General features: G+C 38.5%; 1 protein-coding gene and 1 pseudogene across 1 annotated transcript in view; one reads left to right on the top strand and one right to left on the bottom strand.

The window, feature by feature from the left end:
• Positions 1–21,877, top strand: part of ELAPOR2 (endosome-lysosome associated apoptosis and autophagy regulator family member 2) — a 180,160-nt gene that overhangs the window by 125,520 nt on the left and 32,763 nt on the right. Inside the window, exons 9-14 of the mRNA XM_028118919.2 lie at positions 10,516–10,696; positions 12,156–12,284; positions 14,965–15,055; positions 15,726–15,828; positions 19,975–20,112; positions 21,573–21,836. Of these exons, the coding sequence (XP_027974720.2) occupies positions 10,516–10,696; positions 12,156–12,284; positions 14,965–15,055; positions 15,726–15,828; positions 19,975–20,112; positions 21,573–21,836 (906 nt within the window). The remainder of the gene's footprint in view (positions 1–10,515; positions 10,697–12,155; positions 12,285–14,964; positions 15,056–15,725; positions 15,829–19,974; positions 20,113–21,572; positions 21,837–21,877) is intronic.
• LOC114220819 (elongation factor 1-alpha 1 pseudogene) lies at positions 4,806–6,505 on the bottom strand (annotated as a pseudogene).

Below are 21,877 nucleotides of genomic sequence, written 5' to 3'. Positions count from 1 at the left end.
CTGGACCAGATGGACTTCACAGATATATTCAGAACATTCCATCCCAAAGCAACAGAATACACATTCTTTTCTAGTCCACCTGGAACATTCTCCAGAATATATCACATCCTGGGTCACAAATCAGGTCTCAACCGGTGCCAAAAGATTGAGATCATCCCCTGCATATTTTCAGACCACGGTGCTTTGAAACTAGAACTCAATCACAAGAGGAAAGAACTCAAATACGTGGAGGTTAAAAAGCATCCTACTAAAGAATGAATGGGTCAACCAGAAAATTAAAGAAGAATTTTAAAAATTCATGGAAACAAATGAAAGTGAAAACACAACTGTTCAAAATCTTTGGGATGCAGCAAAGGCAGTCCTAAGAGGAAAGTATATAGCAATACAAGCATTTCTCAAGAAACAAGAAAGGTCTCAAATACACAACCTAACCCTACACCTACAGGAGCTGGAGAAAAAACAGCAAATAAAGCCTAAACCCAGCAGGAGAAGAGAAATAATAAAGATCAGAGCAGAAATCAATGAAATAGAAACCAAAAGAACAGTAGAACAGATCAACAAAACTAGGAGCTGGTTCTTTGAAAGAATTAATAAAATTGATAAACCCCTGGCCAGACTTACCAAAAAGAAAAGAGAAAGAATCCAAATAAAGTCATGAATGAAAGAGGAGAGATCACAACCAACACCAAAGAAATACAAACAATTATAAGACCATATTATGAGCAACTCTATGCCAGCAAATTAGACAATCTGGAAGAAATGGATGCATTCCTAGAGGCATATAAACTACCAAAACTGAACCAGGAAGAAATAGAAAACCTGAACAGACCCATATCCAGTAAGGAAATTGAAGCAGTCATCAAAAATCTCCCAACAAACAAAAGCCCAGGGCCAGATGGCTTCCCAGGGGAATTCTACCAAACATTTCAGGAAGAATTAATACCTATTCTCCTGAAACTGTTCCAAAAAATAGAAATGGAAGGAAAACTTCCAAACTCATTTTATGAGGCCACCATTACCTTGATCCCAAAACCAAACAAAGACCCCATCAAAAAGAACTACAGAGCAATATCCCTGATGAGCATGGATGTAAAAATTCTCACCAAAATACTAGCCAATAGGATCCAACAGTACCTTAAAAGGACTATTCATTAAAAGGATTTATTCCTGGCCTGCAAGGTTGGTTCAACATCTGCAAATCAATCAATGTGATACAATACATTAATAAAAGAAAGAACAAGAACCATATGGTCCTCTCAATAGATGCAGAAAAAGCATTGGACAAAGTACAGCATCCTTTCTTGATTAAAACTCTTCACAGTGTAGGGATAGAGGGTACATATCTCAATATCATAAGAGCCATCTATGAAAAACCCACAGCAAATATCATACTCAATGGGGAAAAACTGAGAACTTTTCCCCTAAGGTCAGGAACACAGCAGGGATGTCCAGTATCACCTTTGCTATTCAACATAGTACTAGAAGTCCTAGCCTCAGCAATCAGAGAACAAAAAAAATTAAAGGCATCCAAATTGGCAAAGAAGAAGTCAAACTCTCACTCTTTGCAGATGATATGATACTTTATGTGGAAAATCCAAAAGACTCCACCCCAAAACTGCTTGCACTCCTACAGGAATTCAGTAAAGTGGCAGGATATAAAATCAATGCACAGAAACCTGTTGCATTTCTATACACCAACAGCAAGACAGAGGAAAGAGAAATTAAGGAGTCGATCCCATTTATAATTACATTCAAAACCATAAGATGACTAGGAATAAATCTAACCGAAGAGGTAAAGAATCTGTATTCAGAAAACTATAAAATACTCATGAAAGAAATTGAGGAAGACACAAAGAAATGGAAAAACGTTCTTTTTTCAAAGAAATGGAACAAATAATCCTAAAATTTGTATGGAACCAGAAAAGATCCCGAATAGCCAGAGGAATGTTGAATAAGAAAAGCAAAGCTTGTGGCATCAAATTCTGAACTTCAAGCTGTATTACAAAGCTGTAACCATTAAGACAGTATGGCAGGCACAAAAACAGCCACATAGATCAATGGAACAGAATAGAGAGCCCAGAAATGGACCCTCAACTCTATGGTCAAGTCATCTTCGACAAAGGAGGAAAGAATATCGAATGGAAAAAAGACAGTCTCTTCAACAAATGGTGTTGGGAAAATATGTCAATCAGAGAAAGACATGTAACATATGATCTCACAGATATGAGGAATTTGAGAAACAAGGCAGAGGATCATAGGGGAAGGGAGGAAAAAATGAAACACGATGAAACCAGAGAGGGAGACAAACCATAAGAGACTCTTAATCTCAGGAAACAAACTGAGGGTTGTTGGTGTGGAGGGGTTTGGGAGGGTTGGGGTGGCTGGGTGATGGGCATTGGGGAGAGTATGTGCTCTTGTAAATACAGTGAATTGTGTCAGACTGATGAATCACAGACCTGTACCCCTGAAATAAATAATACATTATATGTTCATACAAAAAAAAAAAAAAGATGACCCTTTCCTTCACCAGGCTCTCAGCTTCCTGTAGACAGAAACACATTTTTAATCACTTAAAAAAAAAAAATCTGTCAGCCTAGTAGAGTACCTTGAACACAGAAGATAATGAAGCATCTTTTGAATAAATTAATGAATGAGAAAATTAGTAAGTGAGTGAATGATAAACACATTTAGAGAGTTGTGTTATGTCCTTGGCAGAAGCTTTGAGAAAATTTTGCCAAATCGGGCAGAATCTTGAGAAGAGAGGCCAGGATATTAAACTATTTGATACGAAATATGGTTGAAGTTGCTGGTAATACTTTTTTAGGTTGGAGAAAAGACAGTTTGGGATGGAGGAATTTGGATCATTTTTCTGACATGTTCTACTTGTCCCAAAGAGATTCGATCTCTTCGCTTTGAATATCCATGGCATTTCATGTTTATCTTCGAAGTGATGATGGTGACAGTAATTATGGAATTAGTAGTGATGGTATTAAGAGCAGGAGCATCCGTCACTTATGTAACTGTGTGCGCTCTCCCTGTGCGTGTGCATGTGTATTCAAACATGGCCTCTAATTCTTTTTTTCAACAGCTATGCAATTTAGACATTAATATACGCAGTTTGTAGATGAGAGAACTGAGGCTTAATGATGTTAAGTAATTTCTGGAAGGTTATAGCTAGCCATAGCTAGTAAGTCTTAAGACTGGAATTCTAACCCTAATCGTGTCTGCTTCCAAATCCAATGCTTTTGCATCCTCTGCACATATTTTCTTTTTTTATGTTCTAGTACTTTGTGAACCTTTCTTATCACTATTAGACTGGAACTGCCTTCAGAGCAATTTGTCTTATTAATATTTAAATTCCCCACAGTGCTTTCTTATATACACAGTAGGTACTTAATAAGAACTTCCTAAATAGTAAGTTGAAGCATTTGAAAGGAAATCACAGAAAAGAAGAAACAGACTTTTCTGTATTATTCCATAAGGCAGAATTTGGGTGAACTTACAGAAGGTAAATTCCACTGGTACATAATGATGTTCGAATAAGCAGAGCTCCCCACTTCTGGAACAGCATGTTTTGTCAAAAGAGCAAACTTGTAGCCAAGGCTAGAAGGGTACCTGGCAGGGCAGGATGTTTTAGAAGGAAGCCTGGAGAGGGGACATTTGACTGTGCAACTTAGTCATCCCTGAGGCTAGGAAATTGATGAAATTTGTCTAGTACTTTCTTTGCCCTTAATGAACTTCACTATTACCAGTTATTCCAAATGCTCAATGTCTCTTACACAGTACTTGTGAGTTACATAGCAAAGGTAGAATGTAGGGGACACTAAAAAGTAGGGTATAAAGGGATACAGCTTTTAAAACTGCCTTTCTTCCTATATGGTTTAAGTAAGTCAATTGGAGACTGTGTTTCTGAGTTAGGATGATGAGGAAAGACCATGGTATTTCTCAGTGATTAGGGAGTTCTAAATTTGTAGAAAATAAAATTTCATGATAGTCTTCTTTATTTTTTATTATTTTAAATTTAATTTTATTATGTTAGTCACCCAATAATACATCATTAGTTTTTGATGTAGTGATCCACAATTCATTGTTTTCGTATACACTGAGTGCTCTGTGCAGTACATGCCCTCCTTAATACCCATCACCAGGCTAACCCATCCCCCCACCCCCCTCCCCTCTAGAACCCTCAGGTTCTTTCTCGGAGTCCATAGTCTCTCATTGTTCGTCTCCCCCTCCGATTTCCCCCCCTTCATTTTTCCCTTCCTTCTCCTAGTGTCCTCCATGCTGTTCCTTATGTTCCACAAATAAGTGAAACCATATGATAATTGACTTTCTCTGCTTGACTTATTTCACTTAGCATAATCTCCTCCAGTCCCATCCATGTTGATGTAAAAGTTGGGTATTCATCCTTTCTGATGGCTGAGTAGTGTTCCATTGTATATATGGACCACATCTTCTTTATCCATTCATCTGTTGAAGGGCATCTCGGCTCTTTCCACAATTTGGCTATTGTGGACATTGCTGCTATGAACATTGGGGTGCATATGGCCCTTCTTTTCACTACCTCTGTGTCTTTGGGGTAAATACCCAGGAGTGCAAATGCTGGGTCATAGGATAGGTCTATTTTTAATTTTTTGAGGCACCTCCACACTGTTTTCCAAAGTGGCTGTACCAACTTGCATTCCCACCAACAGTGTAAGAGGGTTCCCCTTTCTCCACAACCTCTCCAACTTTTGTTGTTTCTTGCCTTGTCAATTTTTGCCATTCTAACTGGTGTAAGGTGATACCTCAGTGTGGTTTTTTTTTTTTTTTCTCATTAAACTTTTGTTTTAATGGGTCTCAAAATTCTGTGACAGATTTTTGGTCAAGTTGTTTCCATTAAAAAGTACTGATTTTAAAAACTAATAACTTAAAACTGCCACACACACACAAAAGAAACATGGTCCACAAAACATTCTCCTTTCCTTCTGAAGGTTTTACGATGCATTGTTATCATTAACCAGTCTTTTACTATTAAACTTAAATGGCCAATTGACACAAACAGTTCTGAGACCGTTCTTCCACCACTGCTTAAGACTGGGGTGGCAGGTATTGGGGATAATATTCATTTAGCCTTCCGAGCTTTCTGGGCAGACTTGGTGACCTTGCCAGCTCCAGCTGCCTTCTTGTCCACTGCTTTGATGACACCCACAGCAACCGTCTGTCTCATGTCACGAACAGCAAAACGGCCCAGAGGAGGATAGTCAGAGAAGCTTTCAACACACATAGGCTTGCCAGGGACCATATCAACAATGGCAGCATCACCAGATTTCAAGAACTTGGGACCATCTTCCAGCTTTTTTCCAGATCGACGATCTATTTTCTCCTTCAGCTCAGCAAACTTGCAAGCAATGTGAGCCGTGTGACAATCCAGCACAGGTGCATATCCAGCACTGATTTGGCCTGGATGGTTCGGGATAATCACCTGAGCCGTGAAGCCAGCTGCTTCCATTGGTGGGTCATTTTTGCTGTCACCAGCCACATTGCCACGACAAACATCTTTGACAGATACGTTCTTGACATTGAAGCCCACATTGTCCCCAGGAAGAGCCTCACTCAAAGCTTCATGGTGCATTTCAACAGACTTTACTTCAGTTGTAACATTGACTGGAGCAAAGGTGACCACCATCCCAGGTTTAAGAACACCAGTCTCGACTCGGCCCACAGGGACAGTACCAATACCACCAATTTTGTAGACGTCCTGGAGAGGCAGACAGACGCAAGGGCTTGTCAGTTGGACAAGTTGGTGGCAGGATGCAATCCAGAGCTTCAAGCAGTGTGGTTCCACTGGCGTTCCCATCTTTACGGGTGACTTTCCATCCCTTGAACCAAGGCATGTTAGCACTTGGCTCCAGCATGTTGTTACCGTTCCAACCAGAAATTGGCACAAATGCTACTGTGTTGGGGTTGTAGCCAATTTTCTTAATGTAGGTGCTGACTTCCTTAACGATTTCCTCGTATCTCTTCTGGCTGTAGGGTGGCTCAGTGGAATCCACCTTGTTAACACCAACAATTAGTTGTTTTACACCCAGTGTGTAAGCCAGAAGGGCATGCTCACGGGTCTGCCCATTCTTGGAGATACCAGCTTCAAATTCACCAACACCAGCAGGAACAATCAGGACAGCACAGTCAGCCGGAGATGTGCCTGTAATCATGTTTTTGATAAAGTCTCTGTGTCCTGGGGCATCAATGATGGTCACGTAATACTTGCTGGTCTCGAATTTCCACAGGGAGATAACAATGGTGATACCACGTTCACGTTCAGCTTTCAGTTTATCCAAGACCCAAGCATACTTGAAGGAGCCCTTTCCCATCTCAGCAGCCTCCTTCTCAAATTTTTCGATAGTTCTTTTGTTGATCCCACCACATTTGTAGATCAGATGACCAGTAGTGGTAGACTTGCCCGAATCTACGTGTCCAATGACGATGATGTTGATGTGAGTCTTTTCCTTTCCCATTTTGGTTTAGGTTGTGGTTTTCACGACACCTGTGTTCTGGCGGCAAACCCGTTACGAAAAAGCCAGTGTGGTTTTGATTTGAATTTCCTTGATGGCTAATGATGATGAACATTTTTTCATGTGTCTGTTAGCCATTTGTATGTCTTCTTCAGAGAAGTGTCTGTTCATGTCTTCTGCCCATTTTTTGACTGGATTATTTGTTTTTTTGGGTGTTGAGTCTGAGAAGTTCTTTATAGATCTTGGATACCAGCCCTTTATCTGTAGTGTCAGTTGCAAATATCTTCTCCCATTCTGTGGGTTGCCTCTTTGTTTTGTTGACTGTTTCCTTTGCTGTGCAGAAGGTTTTTATCTTGATGAAGTCCCAAAAGTTCATTTTGCTTCTGTTTCATTAGCCTTTTGAGATGTATCTTGAAAGAAGTTGCTGTGGCCGATGTCGAAGAAACATTTTTAAAATGTCTATGCTACCCAGAGAAATCTATACCTTCAACACCATCCCGATCAAAATTCCAATGACATTTTTCAAAGTGCTGGAGCAAATAATCCTAAGATTTGTATGGAATCCAAAAAGACCCCGAATTGCCAAGGAAATGTTGAAAAAGAAAAACAAAGCTGTGGGCATCACGTTGCCTGATTTCAAGCTCTATTACAAAGCAGTGATCACCAAGACAGCATGGTACTGGCATAAAAACAGACATATAGAGCAGTGGAACAGAATAGAGAGCCCAGATATGGCCCTCAACTCTATGGTCAAATAATCTTCGACAAAGCAGGAAAAAATATGCAGTGGAAAAAAGACACTCTCTTCAATAAATGGTGCTGGGAGAATTGGACAGCTATATACAGAAGAATGAAACTCGACCATTCTCTAACACCATACGCAAAGATAAACTCAAAATGGATGAAAGACCTCAATGTGAGACAGGAATCCATCAAAGTCCTAGAGGAGAACATAGGCAGTAACCTCTTTGACATCGACCACAGCAACTTCTTTCAAGATAGTCTTCTTTAAATTATTTTTTAAAAACAGCTTTATTGAGATTGAACTGTTGAATTAGACAATTCGGTTATCATATTAGACATAAGTGTTTCTGGTATTTTCACCCCAATCTAATGTTAGAACATTTCCTTGCCTAAAGGCCTGGCTACAATCTGCAGGAGAATGTTCAATTCCCACGGTGTCTTCCACATAAAGGAAGAAGAGGGCCTAAGCTTTGATGCATTTTGAAAGGGCACAAGGAAGTAACCACAAGGGAAAAGAGAAAACAGTAGAACCTTCATAGAAAAGGAATCCAAGTGATGCTGATATGTAGATGGGTGAGCTGAGGAGATGCTTAGAGCATATTGGATGTTGAACATGGCTTTGAAGGAGGGGATAGATGCAACTTGGCAGAATGGTGTGGGCATGTCAGAGTGACAAATGATGAGGGCCCAGTGTCTGGCTACTGGAAGAGATCAAGGATTGGAAAAGTCAGGAAGACGAGCAATAGACTGCCTGGGTGGGAACATGCTAGTCAGAACATCATAGAGCACAAGGCAACTAGGTTGGAGTGGCAGTTGGTAGACTTGTAAAGCACATGTAATTTAGCTCTGATGTATTCAGCCAGTCTACAGAAGCCTTGGTGCTTCTGTACAGGGACATTTGAAGGAAGAAAGCTGGCAACCGTGGACAAATGCAGTCTCAAAATTTGTCTGAATTTTAGTCTTCCCAGTCCTGAATTTTATTTTGACATGAGAATTGATACCTCCATGTGTTTCTCTAAAATGTGTTTATTCACACTTAATATAAATACTTGGACACTATGGTCTTCTCTAATCTTACTGGCAATTTGATGAGTTTTGTTCTATTAGGGTATTGTGGTTTCATAAAATATTTCATAATTTTATCTTGACTTGCCAAAGAATGAATTGATTGTTGGTTTTTTACCTGCACTGTGAGCCATCTGGTGCTAAGTTATCATTTATATTATTATCTTTCCTCAGCCAGCTCCACTTGAAAGCGTCTGTCCCCTTTAGAAAGAGAGGCATAGAATCAATCTGCCATGTGAAGCAAGAGGCCTCATAAACAAAACTGTTACGGTAGAGCATTTGAAATTTGGCTTCTCACTGTTTAAATGTTTAAAGGTGGTGCACATTTTCTAATTTTTAAACATTTACTGTGCTTGGATTGAGAATCATGTGGTCAGCTGACTTGTCAAAACTATATTTCCTTATTTTACTAGCCGAACTGACCCTTCTTGACTAGTGTTATGTCACTGTTTACTAGCTGTGTCTAATTCTTGGGCAAGTTGTTCAACAGCTCTCACCCACAGCTTCCTCATTTATAAATTTGAGGATAATAGTAGTGACCACTCAAAGTGCTGGGGAGGAGTACAAGGTGCGCCCCCAAGATCAGTGCGAGTGCTCAACCTCAGCACCAGCCCCACTCCCACGTGGGAACCACCTATTTTCAACAATGCAGTAGCTCATACCTAACAGTGTGATTTTAATTCATGTCAAAATAAATCAGCAAATTTGTGAATTCATTGGGTTGGAAATTTGTTTTCTCTACGTGCTAAGCCAGATTTTTAGAAAGACAATCCCCCAGATAAAATGATTTGCTTAGATTCTCTGAATTTTATATGCCCTTTTCAGAGGAATTGAGAACCCCTTATGGATACAGGATCTAGTTTATTTTTTTTTAGCTGTTGAAGAAGCTTCAGCAGGAGCGGCTGTCATTTTACAGCTGGGAAGAGAGAGGCAAATGGGTCCAGTGACTGGTTGAACTGTACCATGATGTGGGCCATAAAATGAATGCAGAAAGAGGGTTATAAAAAGAAAAATATGTTATTTATAATTCTGTTGAGACATCTTCCTTTTAAACTATTTCCTTAAGCATCCTTCTTCAGATAAGGCAATTTGCTCTTCCATAAGAGAATACTTGAGAATAAAATTGAGTGGTCTAGAGGGTATGCTATATACAATTTTCTATTAGCTGAAAATAGCTATAGAGAATTGCCTTTAATTTTGTTTCTCCAGCTTCAGTATTAGACTTATTATTGCAGAAGTTGTTTTAAAGGAGAAAGCATTCTTATATTGGATTATATGTCTATTGAAGGAAACAGTTTCTTTTTAAAAACTATAGTTATGAAATTATTTTTCCCTTTGCATTTAAAATACCATCTTATTTTTACTGAGCATATTGATTTTGTTTGTGAAATGGCTAACCCATTTAATTTTTCTGGTTTCACAATGAGTAATTTTATAATCGCAACTTTCTGGGTTTGGCTGAATTATAGTTATCTTGCGTATTTGGTGTTGTGTAGGGGTATGTGTATGTGTGAGAGAAAATGAGAAGATAAGGTTTAAAAGACTTCTGTCTTTGAAAATAGAGGTTATCTTAATTCTGATGTTAGAAGCACCTGCAACAGGGCCCAAAATTAGAAATGCTTTAGCTATGGCTCTTGTAGTCTAACATCAGGGTATTGGAAAAGATTCAGAGAGCAACCACATGTATTTGTGAAATGCAGGATTGAAATGAGAAGCTAGATATAGTCTTTTTAAAAACGTACACCTTTTGTGATCATATTGTGCTAGGCATGGTGATAGTTGCTGAGGGTGAGGGAAATGAAGAGTGTAGTGAGGGTCTCCAAATGGAAAAGGTAGTCTCTTCATAGAAGCATATGTCATTGTGGAATAAAGTGAATGAGTGGCTACAAGAGTAAGGATTATAATCATGTATCTATATTTTAAAGTGGAATTCCATGATGATGAACGTGCTGCATGGATGCGCTAAGGCCCACCTGTAACTCATAGTAAAAACACGTGGAAGAAACGGCCATCATCCCAACCAACGTTTTTTTTTTTTTTTTCTTTTTATCTCATTTTGTTACTAATGGTTTAGATTCTTTTCACCTGGCCCTTCTGTTCTTTCACTATTCAACTTTTCCTAGGCTTTCTGTTTAATGTTTTTATTACTGGAAAGTTAAAGCAAATAAAGCATCTTCTATGACCTGCAAACTTTTTTTTTTTTCTTTTCCAGACACAAATTATGTACAAGTGGATAGAGCCCAAAATCTGCCGGGAGGATCTCACAGATGCTATTAGGTTGCCCCCTTCTGGAGAGAAGAAGGACTGTCCACCTTGCAACCCTGGATTTTATAACAATGGATCATCATCTTGCCATCCCTGCCCTTCTGGAACATTTTCAGATGGAACAAAGGGTAGGATGCCAATTTGACCTTTAACAAAATACTCTTGCTGGACTATTGTGACCTTGTTCTTCATTGTTTTTGCGGAAGACTTCTTTATAAAACATACTTATCTCACAGAGACTGGAGAAGAGTTGAGAAATATCCTAATGAATTGTGAGGTGGCAGTGGCTTCGTTAACATACCACGAGGATAGCTTTTTATCGGCATTTTGTGTAATACGTGTAATACCTTCTTCATGGGATGACTCACTCTGCCTTTGAATGTTGATAAAAAAAATTCCACCATATTAAGTGTTAAGGATAGACACTCCTTTCCAAGTGAGGGTGTACACATATATTAATGCAAGCATAAAATATAACCTCTTCTAATTCAGCTTTGGAACAACAAATCACATTCTGTGCTATACTAATAGCAAAAATATCTCATTTTGGTCATATGGCAGTGAAGATAGTCTCTTAATTGCTTCAGGGTGTACAGTAGAGAAAATGTTAGTGCTTATCAAATAATATAGAAAGTGCTGCAGAGTTTGTTTTAATTTTGGTAGACAAAAATTACAATGCATTTCAGTTGTAGGCCTCTCATTTGAATTTAGCCATGCCATCTGCTTACTACCCAGAACCTTTGGTAGATAGCGTAAGAAAGACTCAGGAGTCTGATTGACTTGGTTTTGAATCAACATCGCACAGGCGACCGTGAGTGTGATTTATCCAAGTTACTTAAACCTTTTGAACCTCCATTTTCCTGTCTGTAAAATTGTGGGTAATAATACCTAGCTCATTATCATTGAGCAGATTATGTAAAAATGTGTCCTAAAGTAATTTGGTAGCAAGAAGTGTTTGCTCAGTGAACATTTCTCTCTAATGACATGATTAATGCAAAGTGTGTTGGGTAAATTCAGAAATGGTTGGAAAGGACACTTCCGTTTCATTGTTGCAGATATTAATTTAAATCAGGTTTATTAATAAATGTGACTCTCAACTTCCAGTATCATTTTTCAACATAGCCAATATTTGAATTTCAACTACTAAGTCCATAATTAAATGGTATAATACTCTGTTAAAGTTTAATAGCCAATAGGAAGGGTGAAATATTTCCTTGTTTATGAGGTGGAGGGAACTGATTTTAAGATCACATATAAGAGAACTAGTTTCAGATTATCCTACTTGTGGAGGGTGATTTGATGTTAGCCATTACTCTAAGAAATGAAGGAAAAAATAATTTTAGAAGATTTTATAGTGATCCTTTTCCTTTTTCATGTTAGTCAAGTGCATATGGGTAAACTATATCCAGAAATATTTTTCTTTCCAGATTGCTTTAGAAAGTTATTAATTCTTAAGGGACTCTGTGCTCTACGATCTCTCTTTCCTGCTTCCTCCTCTGCGAATTAAAGTTTAGTAGTTCTTAGAGGAAGAGGAAGATATCCAGATGCAGTTTAACTGTAATTGTTTATTTCACTTGTCTGTCATAGAATGTAGGCCGTGTCCAGCAGGAATGGAGCCTGCACTTGGGTTTGAATATAAATGGTGGAATGTCCTTCCTGGCAACATGAAAACTTCCTGCTTTAATGTTGGGAATTCGAAGTGTGATGGAATGAATGGTGAGTTCAGAATTGCTTTGTGAATTTATCTGGGTCATAGAGACTCTTGGACCGAGCTTTCTAAAAACATACCAAAAACGGGTATGAGGAACTTCATTCCTATCAGTTAGCTATGTGTCTGCCTTCCAGCCCTCACATGGAAATAATAAATGGGGTGTCACAGCCAGTTGACTTTTCTATAACAATATAAACTATTTTGCATTTTTTTTGAGTCAGCTTTAAAGTAGATATTGAGGATCACCATTTATGGTTATAAATACCAGAGTAGATCACCAAGGGATGTAATGAAATCTATGTCACTTGCCATTTTGAAGGGTAGGATGACAGCATTTCTGCCAGAATTGGTTGAGTCTGGCTCAGGACTGAAATGTGTTGAGAGGTGAAATCATCTCTAACTCCCCTTCCCTGTGAAATCTATGACTGTGTGTACAAAATATATATAAACCCCACTTACTAAAAACTTGAAAATGTGACAGAGTTCTGTAAGATTGTGGCTGAATTTTATTTGTTTCAATATTTTAAGACCTGAGAGAGGCTCGCACTTCGTTGTTCTGAAATATTTGCTGGTTGAATGAGTGACAGTATCTGTATGTGTATTTTTAAACTTGATGCTAGGAGTAGGTGTTCACGAATACTAGGATTTTATATCAAAATGCATCCTTTTACTTTTTTCATTTCATTAGCATTTTTTATGAGCTCACTTTTTCTCCATATTATATTTTATTGTTTTAAATAATTCTTTTTTAAATTGCATCTGTTTTAAATCAGCACCTATCTGAAATAAATATACTTGGGATGTAGGAAATGAGGTGAACACCTGAAAACAAAGATTGAAAAATAGTAGGTCCATGAATAAAGTTGGTTAAACAGATGAGTGAGAGAGGGAAAGACAAAGCCATAATATATATCAAACATTATGAAATACTCTCTTTTTTGACCACTAATCCCACTTCTAGGAAATTATCATAAGAGAGAAGAAGAGAAAATACAGTAGGTACTACTCGACCACGAGGGTTTGTGTTCCTAAAAGATCCTGTGATTGAGTTCTAAGTTGAAGAAGTTAAGATCTATGGAGGAAAAATGAGATTGGGAAGGCCAGGGAATTGAATGAACTCATGAAAGCATTGTGTGTGTGTGTGTGTGTGTGTGTGTGTGTGTGTGTGTGTGTGTGTGTATTCACTTACTAGTAAAGATTATCTAGAACTTTTGTTTGATCTTTTAGAGAACTTGGTCTGCTTCTCATGATAATACTCAACGTAGCCACTTGTTCCCTCCTTTACTTAGAGAATCTCTTAGTGCAGAAATAAAATCTAATCAGGCCGAAATTAAAAGTGCTTTAACTGAGATGCAGTCTAAAATGGACGCTCTAACAGCTAGGGTAAATGAGGCAGAAGGGAGTCAGTGACATAGAAGACAAGATGATGGAAAGGAAGGAAGCTGAGGAAAAGAGAGAAAAACAACTAATGGACCATGAGAGGAGGCTTTGAGAAATCAGTGATATCATAAAGCAAAACAATATTAAAATTACTGGGGTCCCAGAAGAAGAAGAAAGAGAGGGAGGGACAGAAGGTATATTTGAACAAATCATGCCTGAGAACTTCCCTAATTTGGAGAAGGAAACAGGCATTCAAGTCCAGGAGGTAGAGAGAACCCACCCTTCAAAATCAATAAAAATAGATCAACATCCCAACATATAATAGTGAAGCTTGCAAATTTCAGAGATAAAGAGAAAATCCTGAAAGCAGCTCAAGAGAAGAACTCCTTAACTTATAGGGGTAGGAACATTAGACTGGCAGCAGACTTATCCACAGAGACTGGCAGACCAGAGAGGACTGGCATGATATATTCAGGGTACTAAATGAGAAAAACATGCAGCCAAGAATACGTTATCCAGCATATCTCCTTCCATTCAGAATGGAAGGAGAGATAGAGAGCTTCCAGGATAAACAGAAGCTAAAAGAATTTGTGATTACTAAACCAGTCTTGCAAGAAATATTAAAGGGGATCCTGTAAGTGAAGAGAGAGCCCATAACTAATATAGACCAGAAAGAAACAGAGACAACCTACAGAAACAGGGACTTTACAGGTAATACAGTGGCACTAAACTCGTATCTTTCAATAGTTACTCTGAATGTAAATGGGCTAAATGCCCCTATCAAAAGACACAGGGTATCAGGTGGATAAAAGAGCAAGATCGATCCGTATGCTGTCTACAAAAGACTCATTTTAGACCTAAAGACACTTCCAGGTTGAAAGTGAGGGGGTGGAGAAACATTTATCATGCTAATGGACAAAAAAGGAGAGCTGAGGTAGCAAGCCTCATATCATACAAGCAAAGACCGTAGTAAGGGATGAAGAGAGGGACACTTATACTTAAAGGATCTAACAAGAAAGTCTAAAAATTATAAATATTTATGCTCCTAACTTGGGAGCAGCGAATTGTATAAACCAATTAATAATGATATTAAAGAAACACATTGATGATAATACAGTAATAGTAGGGGATTTCAATACCCCACTCACTGCAATGGACAAATCATCTAAGTAGAAGATCAACATGGAGTATTTCTAACTTTGAACATAAACACTAATAGTCCTTTTTTTTATACCATATTTAAAAAGGTTGTTGGAAATCAATAATGGGATTTTTACTGATAAAGATGCCTCATTTCATTTCCAGGTTGGGAGGTGGCTGGAGATCATATCCAGAGTGGGGCTGGAGGTTCGGATAATGATTACCTGATCTTAAACTTGCATATCCCAGGATTTAAGTAAGGAAAACCAATTCTGATTCCTTTCTGTAAGAATCCTCATGCCTGTTTCCCTATAGAAATAGATGAAGTAGGACTGCCTTCATAAAATATACTTACACTGTGATGGACTTAGCAAATGACAAGCTGTTTTGGGATAATGTATTACATTTAAGAATATCTGTAAAATTGTAACTATAACTGTTCATTGTATATTTAGATGAAGCTGAAAGTTTTTAACAATTATTGTTAAAATCATAAATCATGATTATTGGATGCTTAATGAAGAGGTCTTTGTCCAAGTTGTTGTTTTTGGGGATATCTTTTGGTTTATAAGTTTATTTTTGTCTCAGTTTTATCTGTTAAGTAGTATGTTATAACTGTTTAAATCACTTTTTGCTTTAGTTCCCCATGTTGAAGTTTCCCGATAAGGCATATTTTTCTTACTTTAGGATGGATGGTAATATTTACACCAGGAGATTCAAGCATATTACCATCGTTGTGTAGACTCCTTACTGGAATGGTCTGGACATGCAGAGATGGAGTAAGGAAGAAGTTGTGGCTGTGGGGAGCCATGGATTAGGGGAAGAGAAGAGCATGGCTTTCAGCTTAATGGAAAAAGTGGCTTAGTTTTGTGCCATACTGTATTTAGAATATACAATAAATATTATAATTTTAATCTGTCAAATAGGCCACCAACATCTATGACTGGAGCCATGGGTTCTGAACTGGGAAGAATAACATTTGTCTTTGAGACCCTCTGTTCGGCTGACTGTGTTCTGTATTTCATGGTGGTAAGTGAAAGAGGGGCTTTCAAAGGCAGGTTTCTAAGCTTAGCATGTTCTTTCAAGTGTCAGTTCATTCATGCAAGTTGGGATAAGAGTCCCATTTTTCTTCCCATTCTTAGGTCTCCTTGCAAAAAATTAAAAAATATCTAAAGAAGTCACTAAGAAATGTGCAGTGCAGCCCACAAAGAAAGCTTGTGTTCCTCATGGGGAGGACTGAGCAAGGGGGCTTGGGTGACTGACAGAAGTCAGGGAATATTAATCTGGTAAAAACTCCTTCATAAAGATATGCCACCAGCACAAAGAAATTCTCCTCTAATAACCATTCTGTAGTTCACACCACTAGGAAGGAAAAACCTGTATTTATAAGTGAGGGTAGAAAATAATGGGGGTGTAGGGCATTGGGAAGAAAGGAAACTCTTCAGTGTTAAATTTAATAAATGTAGGCAAAGAACTTTATTATGTGCATGTCATAATTTTGCCCAATTTTTTCTAGATTCCCTACACATTTCAACTCTTTGCTTGAGAAAAGTAGGAACATAAAATTTATTAAGACCTTGTGCGGGTATTAGAAGGTTGTTGGCTAAGATTTTAATACTGTAAGTAGTGACTTCCTAGACATTGTTTTTGCTTTTTTCCCAGTAGTCTTTTAGTAGCTAGTTAGCAGTCTGTTAACAGTTTCCTCCATGATATACAAGTTAGATGAAGATTTAAATATTTATTTGTGGAGTGCCTGGGTGGCTCAGACTTTAAGTGTCTCCCTCCAGCTCAGGGCATTGATCTCAGGGTCCTGGGTTTGAGCCCCGCACTGCTTCTGCTCTGCGGAAGGCCTGCTTCTCCCTCTCCCACTGCCCCCTGCTCATGTTCCCTCTCTTGCTATGTCTCTCTCCATCAAAGAAATAAATAAAATTTTTAAAAATAAATGAATAAATGAATAAATGAATAAATAAATAATAAATAAATATTTGTGATTACTACCGGCTTCAAGGAAGGCAGACTATTTTCTTCCTGGCAGGGGGGTGGGGGTGGGGGTGGGGTGGGGAAGGACTTTGTCATAGTGAAAGAAGATCATGAATAATCTTCAACACATCCATTTAATACGCCACAAATAACTAATAATTCTTCAATTCCCAGCTCTGCCTCCCTATTTCTTTAATCTGTTAGTTCTTCTTCATTCTCAGTACCATTGCTGAAGTCCAAACTCTCATTATTTCTCAGCAGCTGTCTGTATTCTCTCTCCATTCTCTCATATATGCTGCTGTCAAAATTACCTTTATAAACATAAAAACAGTAATGGCGGCCTCCACAGCAAATCTGCCTCCTTCACCTTGCTGGTTGGCTACTGCCTATGGCAGTGGCTATTAAAGTGTGGTCTCTGGACCAGCATCACCTGAGAATTTGTTAGAAACGTAGGTTTCTCAGCCACATCCTACTCTTAATAAGAAGCTCTGGTGATGGGCCCAGATATCTGTATTTTAGCCAGCCATGAGGGTGGTTCTAATATCAACTAAAGTTTGAGAACCAATAGCCTCTGAATACGCTTAAAATTTCTTAGCATGGCATCAGTATGGCTTTTTGTACTCTTTGCCCAGCTTCTGTTTCACAAGTCCACTGTTACTACTCACACCTCTTAGGACACCGTGAATTTGTTAGAGGAACACCCTGTACTTCAGTTCTCCTGCCTTGGCACTGTAAGCCAGAATAGCTTTCTTCCTTTTGCTCTTGTCTGGTGAACTCTCACTCATAATTCAAGGGCTACTCAAACTTCACCTTTTCTGGGAAGCTTTCTCTTAATCCTTTAAGTAAAATTAGCTGCTCTCTCTAGTGTGCTCCAAAAGCTCTTCGAGAAAACTCTATTTTAATTACATGACTATATTGATGTTTTTTTCTCTCTCACTTGACAAGCACTCCTGAGGGTAGGGATCATACCTATTTATTTTCATGAATCAATCTTAAGAGTTTTTAGCTCATAGCAGAATCTGTTAGTTTTCTTTCCTCTCTGTTTGATTTGGTTTTCTCACAGGATTTTTTGTGATGTCAATTAAATAGTGTATAGAAATGCTTTCAAAAGCATGCAGTGTTTTACAAAAGTAAGATGGAATTATTTATGGTAATGCAATAAATTCCACTTATTATTAGAATAAACATCTAGAAATGTGATGTTTAATAGAACACTGTGTATTCTGAGCTTTTTTAAAAATTTTTTTATTGTTATGTTAATCACCATACATTACATCATTAGTTTTTGATGTAGTGTTCCATGATTCATTGTTTGTGCATAACACCCAGTGCTCCACGCAGAATGTGCCCTCTTTAATACCCATCACCAGGCTAACCCATCCCCCCAACCCCCTCCCCTCTAGAACCCTCAGTTTGTTTTTTCAGAGCCCATCATCTCTCATGGTTCATCTCCCCTTCTGACTTACTCCCCTTCATTCTTCCCCTCCTGCTAGCTGCTTCTTCTTTTTTTTTTTTTCTTAACATATATTGCATTATTTGTTTCAGAAGTACAGATCCGTGATTCATCAGTCTTGCACAATTCACAGCACTCACCATAGCACATACCCTCCCCAATGTCTATCACCCAGCCACCCCATCCCTCCCACCCCCCACTACTCCAGCAACCCTCAGTTTGTTTCCTGAGATTAAGAATTGCTCATATCAGTGAGGTCATATGATACATGTCTTTCTCTGATTGACTTATTTCACTCAGCATAACACCCTCCAGTTCCATCCACATTGTTGCAAATGGCAAGACCTCATTCCTTTTGATGGCTGCATAATATTCCATTGTGTATATATACCACATCTTCTTTATCCATTCATCTGTCGATGGACATCTTGGCTCTTTCCACAGTTTGGCTATTGTGGACATTGCTGCTATAAACAACAGGTGTTGGCGAGGATGTGGAGAAAGAGGAACCCTCCTACACTGTTGGTGGGAATGCAAGCTGGTGTAACCACTCTGGAAAACAGTATGGAGGTTCCTCAAACAGTTGAAAATAGAGCTACCATATGATCCAGCAATTGCACTACTGGGTATTTACCACAAAGATACAAATGTAGGGATCCGAAGGGGTACGTGCACCCCAATGTTTATAGCAGCAATGTCCACGATATTCTGAGCTTCTTTTAGGAAGAGGCATGTATCAGTGGTTTGGTCATTTGGTAACGTGGGGAATTCTGTAATGTGTAACCAGCACATTCTGTTATTCCTGTCTGTGTTGTGAACTCAAGACATATCTCTTTATAGCATATTTGATTACTTTATAAGGTTTGACTCCTATGTTTATAACAGAGAAAGAAACAGACATATCTTGGGCTATGCCGCCATATTGTCAACATCCCAGACAATGTAACAGAAACCCATCCAAATTTCTAAGTCATCTACTGGGGTTTCTGTAGGGACCACTAATTAGAAAATTCAAGGCTAGGTTTGGTTTTCACTTCAAATTAATTAGGTGCATATTGCATTATTTGGTTGACTTACTAAATTTGCTTTCTAATCACATTAATGCCAGCACACTGGTTGGAATGTTACACATTTGTAGAATATTAAATATTGAATTTAGCTAAGGAAATCAGAAATAAAATATTACACGAATTCCTTTGGAGTTCAAGTTTGAGCAGAAGATTCTTTGGACTTAGAATAACATTCTGGTTAATGTACACTTGGAGAAGCCTGGAAGTTGCAAGTGTAATTCAGAGGGAACTTAAAATTGCTGTGCAAGAGCTGCCTATCAGAATCTCTCAAGGAAAAAGGCAAACATGGAAAAACCTTGCTATTCTCTGAGGACCCTAGAAGTTTACTGTGAAAAGTTGGAGGAATTATGTTTTCCTTTCGAAGTGTATTTCCTAAGCTAGAGTCATGTGCACACAGGCACACGCATGCACACACACTCTTAAATGTACTATAATTTGATACCTCTTTCAGGTTATATTGGCAGAGTGGTTGAAAAATTGTAATTACTAAGCTGATAAGTGCTTGTGTAGACTTGAAGGGAGGTTTTGAGAGTTCTAGGGTGATGTGCTCTGCAGATAAATATTCACTGACCCTACAGGGGTTATCATAAAGACACATATTTGTAATGTATACATATGTATATTAATCCTGAATTTGTGCTTTTTTGTTTATATTTTTCTACTATATATTAGGATATAAATAGAAAAAGTACCAATGTGGTGGAATCATGGGGTGGAACCAAAGAAAAGCAAGCTTATACCCATATCATCTTCAAGAATGCAACATTTACGTTTACATGGGCTTTCCAAAGAACCAATCAGGGTCAAGATGTAAGTTCCAAGCACTTTTTTTTTTCAAATACAAAGATGATGCTCCCAGTGGACATTCATACACAATGATCACTCAAATCTCTTGGAGGAAAAGACTGTTTTTTTATTGATGTGGGATTAATCATTTGGTTATGGAGTGGATTTGGATAAAAATGGTATATATATTTTTTGAGAGCAAGAATGTATGAAATTGAATAACACAATGTCTCTTTGGATTGTCCTATACTAAACAGATGTATTTGTTGAAAGCTTAAGAGAAAGAAAATCTGATTTTGTAGTTATTTAAAAACATATTTTTTAAAGCTTTCTAAGACTTTGAGAAGGCTAGTGACTATCTTCCTCTTTTTGTGAATGATCTGACATTTGTCCTGGAGCCATTAACTGGTGTTGGCTTATTATTTCATTGTAGTGATGTCTCCTTTTATAGTCTGGAGAGTGTGTATGTACACACAATTGGGTTAACAGAATTATTTATTTTCTTCTACTGTCCCTGCTAGAGTAGACCTTAATCCTCCCCTAAGTAAGTTCCACTCTATGTTTCAATAATAGCAGGACTGTTACTTTTGTGGATCTCCATAGACGTGACCTTCCCAAGGTGCAAACAAGGTAAACCACTTTAAACTGTGGTGACAAATGCAGAACATTTTCTCTTTTCTCTTTGGGCTTTCATTGGGAAACCCATTCTCAGATGTTACTTGACGCTAATTGTTCTTGATGAGTGTTCGGGTTACCATCAGGTGGGGCATGAACGTGCTATGGAGTGCTTCCTTGTCTTCCTGTTGTCTTTACCCCAGAGAAAAACATTAAGTAGTCTAGGGTAGCTTTGTTCTCTACTGATAAAATGTTGCCCACTGCCTGGTGAGAACTAGATCTTAATTGACCCAGTGTCACAAAAAGGAAAAGTATAGTTAGACCCAGGGATTTGCTCTCTACTAGGCATTCCTTCACTAGAAATCCGTACCATAGGGAAAGTACTGGAGAAAGAGAGAGAGAAAGGCTCAAAGGGGTGGTATGATGGCATCACAGTGTTTGGTGAGGAGCAGAGTTCTAGTCTTTCAAGACTAACCCCTCATCTAAGGCTTTACCACTTGCTAGACGGCAAACATCCTATTGTATCATTACAGTTAGGCTTATCTCTGAATAAACCATGATGGGAGATAAAGTTGCTCCTCTGTTAAACCATACCAGTTCTTCCAGATGTAAAGCTTAGAAATATGCCTAATCTTGTGATTGTGGATAACCTCCTGGAACTCCATTACTATGGAAATTAGCTCCTAGTGTTAAGATTTAAGATTGTTTTTTTTAAAAGAACCAAGAAGAAATAATATTAATCCACTATCGATTATAAACTGTTAGGCTGGAACACTCTGCTTAGCTATTTTGGTGATACCAACACAAAACAATCTGGTTGTACAATTAAGCCCCAAGGCAGAAGTCATTACTTTCTGCTCTCTTTCTAGAATAGACGGTTCATCAATGACATGGTGAAGATTTATTCTATCACTGCCACTAATGCAGTTGATGGGGTGGCGTCCTCATGCCGTGCCTGTGCCCTCGGTTCTGAGCAGTCGGGCTCATCGTGTGTCCCCTGCCCCCCAGGCCACTACATTGAGAAAGAAACCAACCAGTGCAAGGAGTGTCCACCCGACACCTACCTGTCCATACATCAGGTCTATGGCAAGGAGGCTTGTATTCCATGTGGGCCTGGGAGTAGAAGTACTCAGGTAAGTGAGTGTGTCTTTTGGTTCTCCCCAGGAAAGCACAC

Source organism: Eumetopias jubatus, unplaced genomic scaffold (genome assembly GCF_037043125.1).
Source record: "Eumetopias jubatus isolate StellerSeaLion01/CBP00866 unplaced genomic scaffold, mEumJub1_p1.0 scaffold_14, whole genome shotgun sequence".
Taxonomy (NCBI): Eukaryota; Metazoa; Chordata; class Mammalia; order Carnivora; family Otariidae; genus Eumetopias; species Eumetopias jubatus.
Note: the sequence above shows the minus strand (reverse complement) of the source record. Positions and strands in the feature narration are given on the sequence as shown.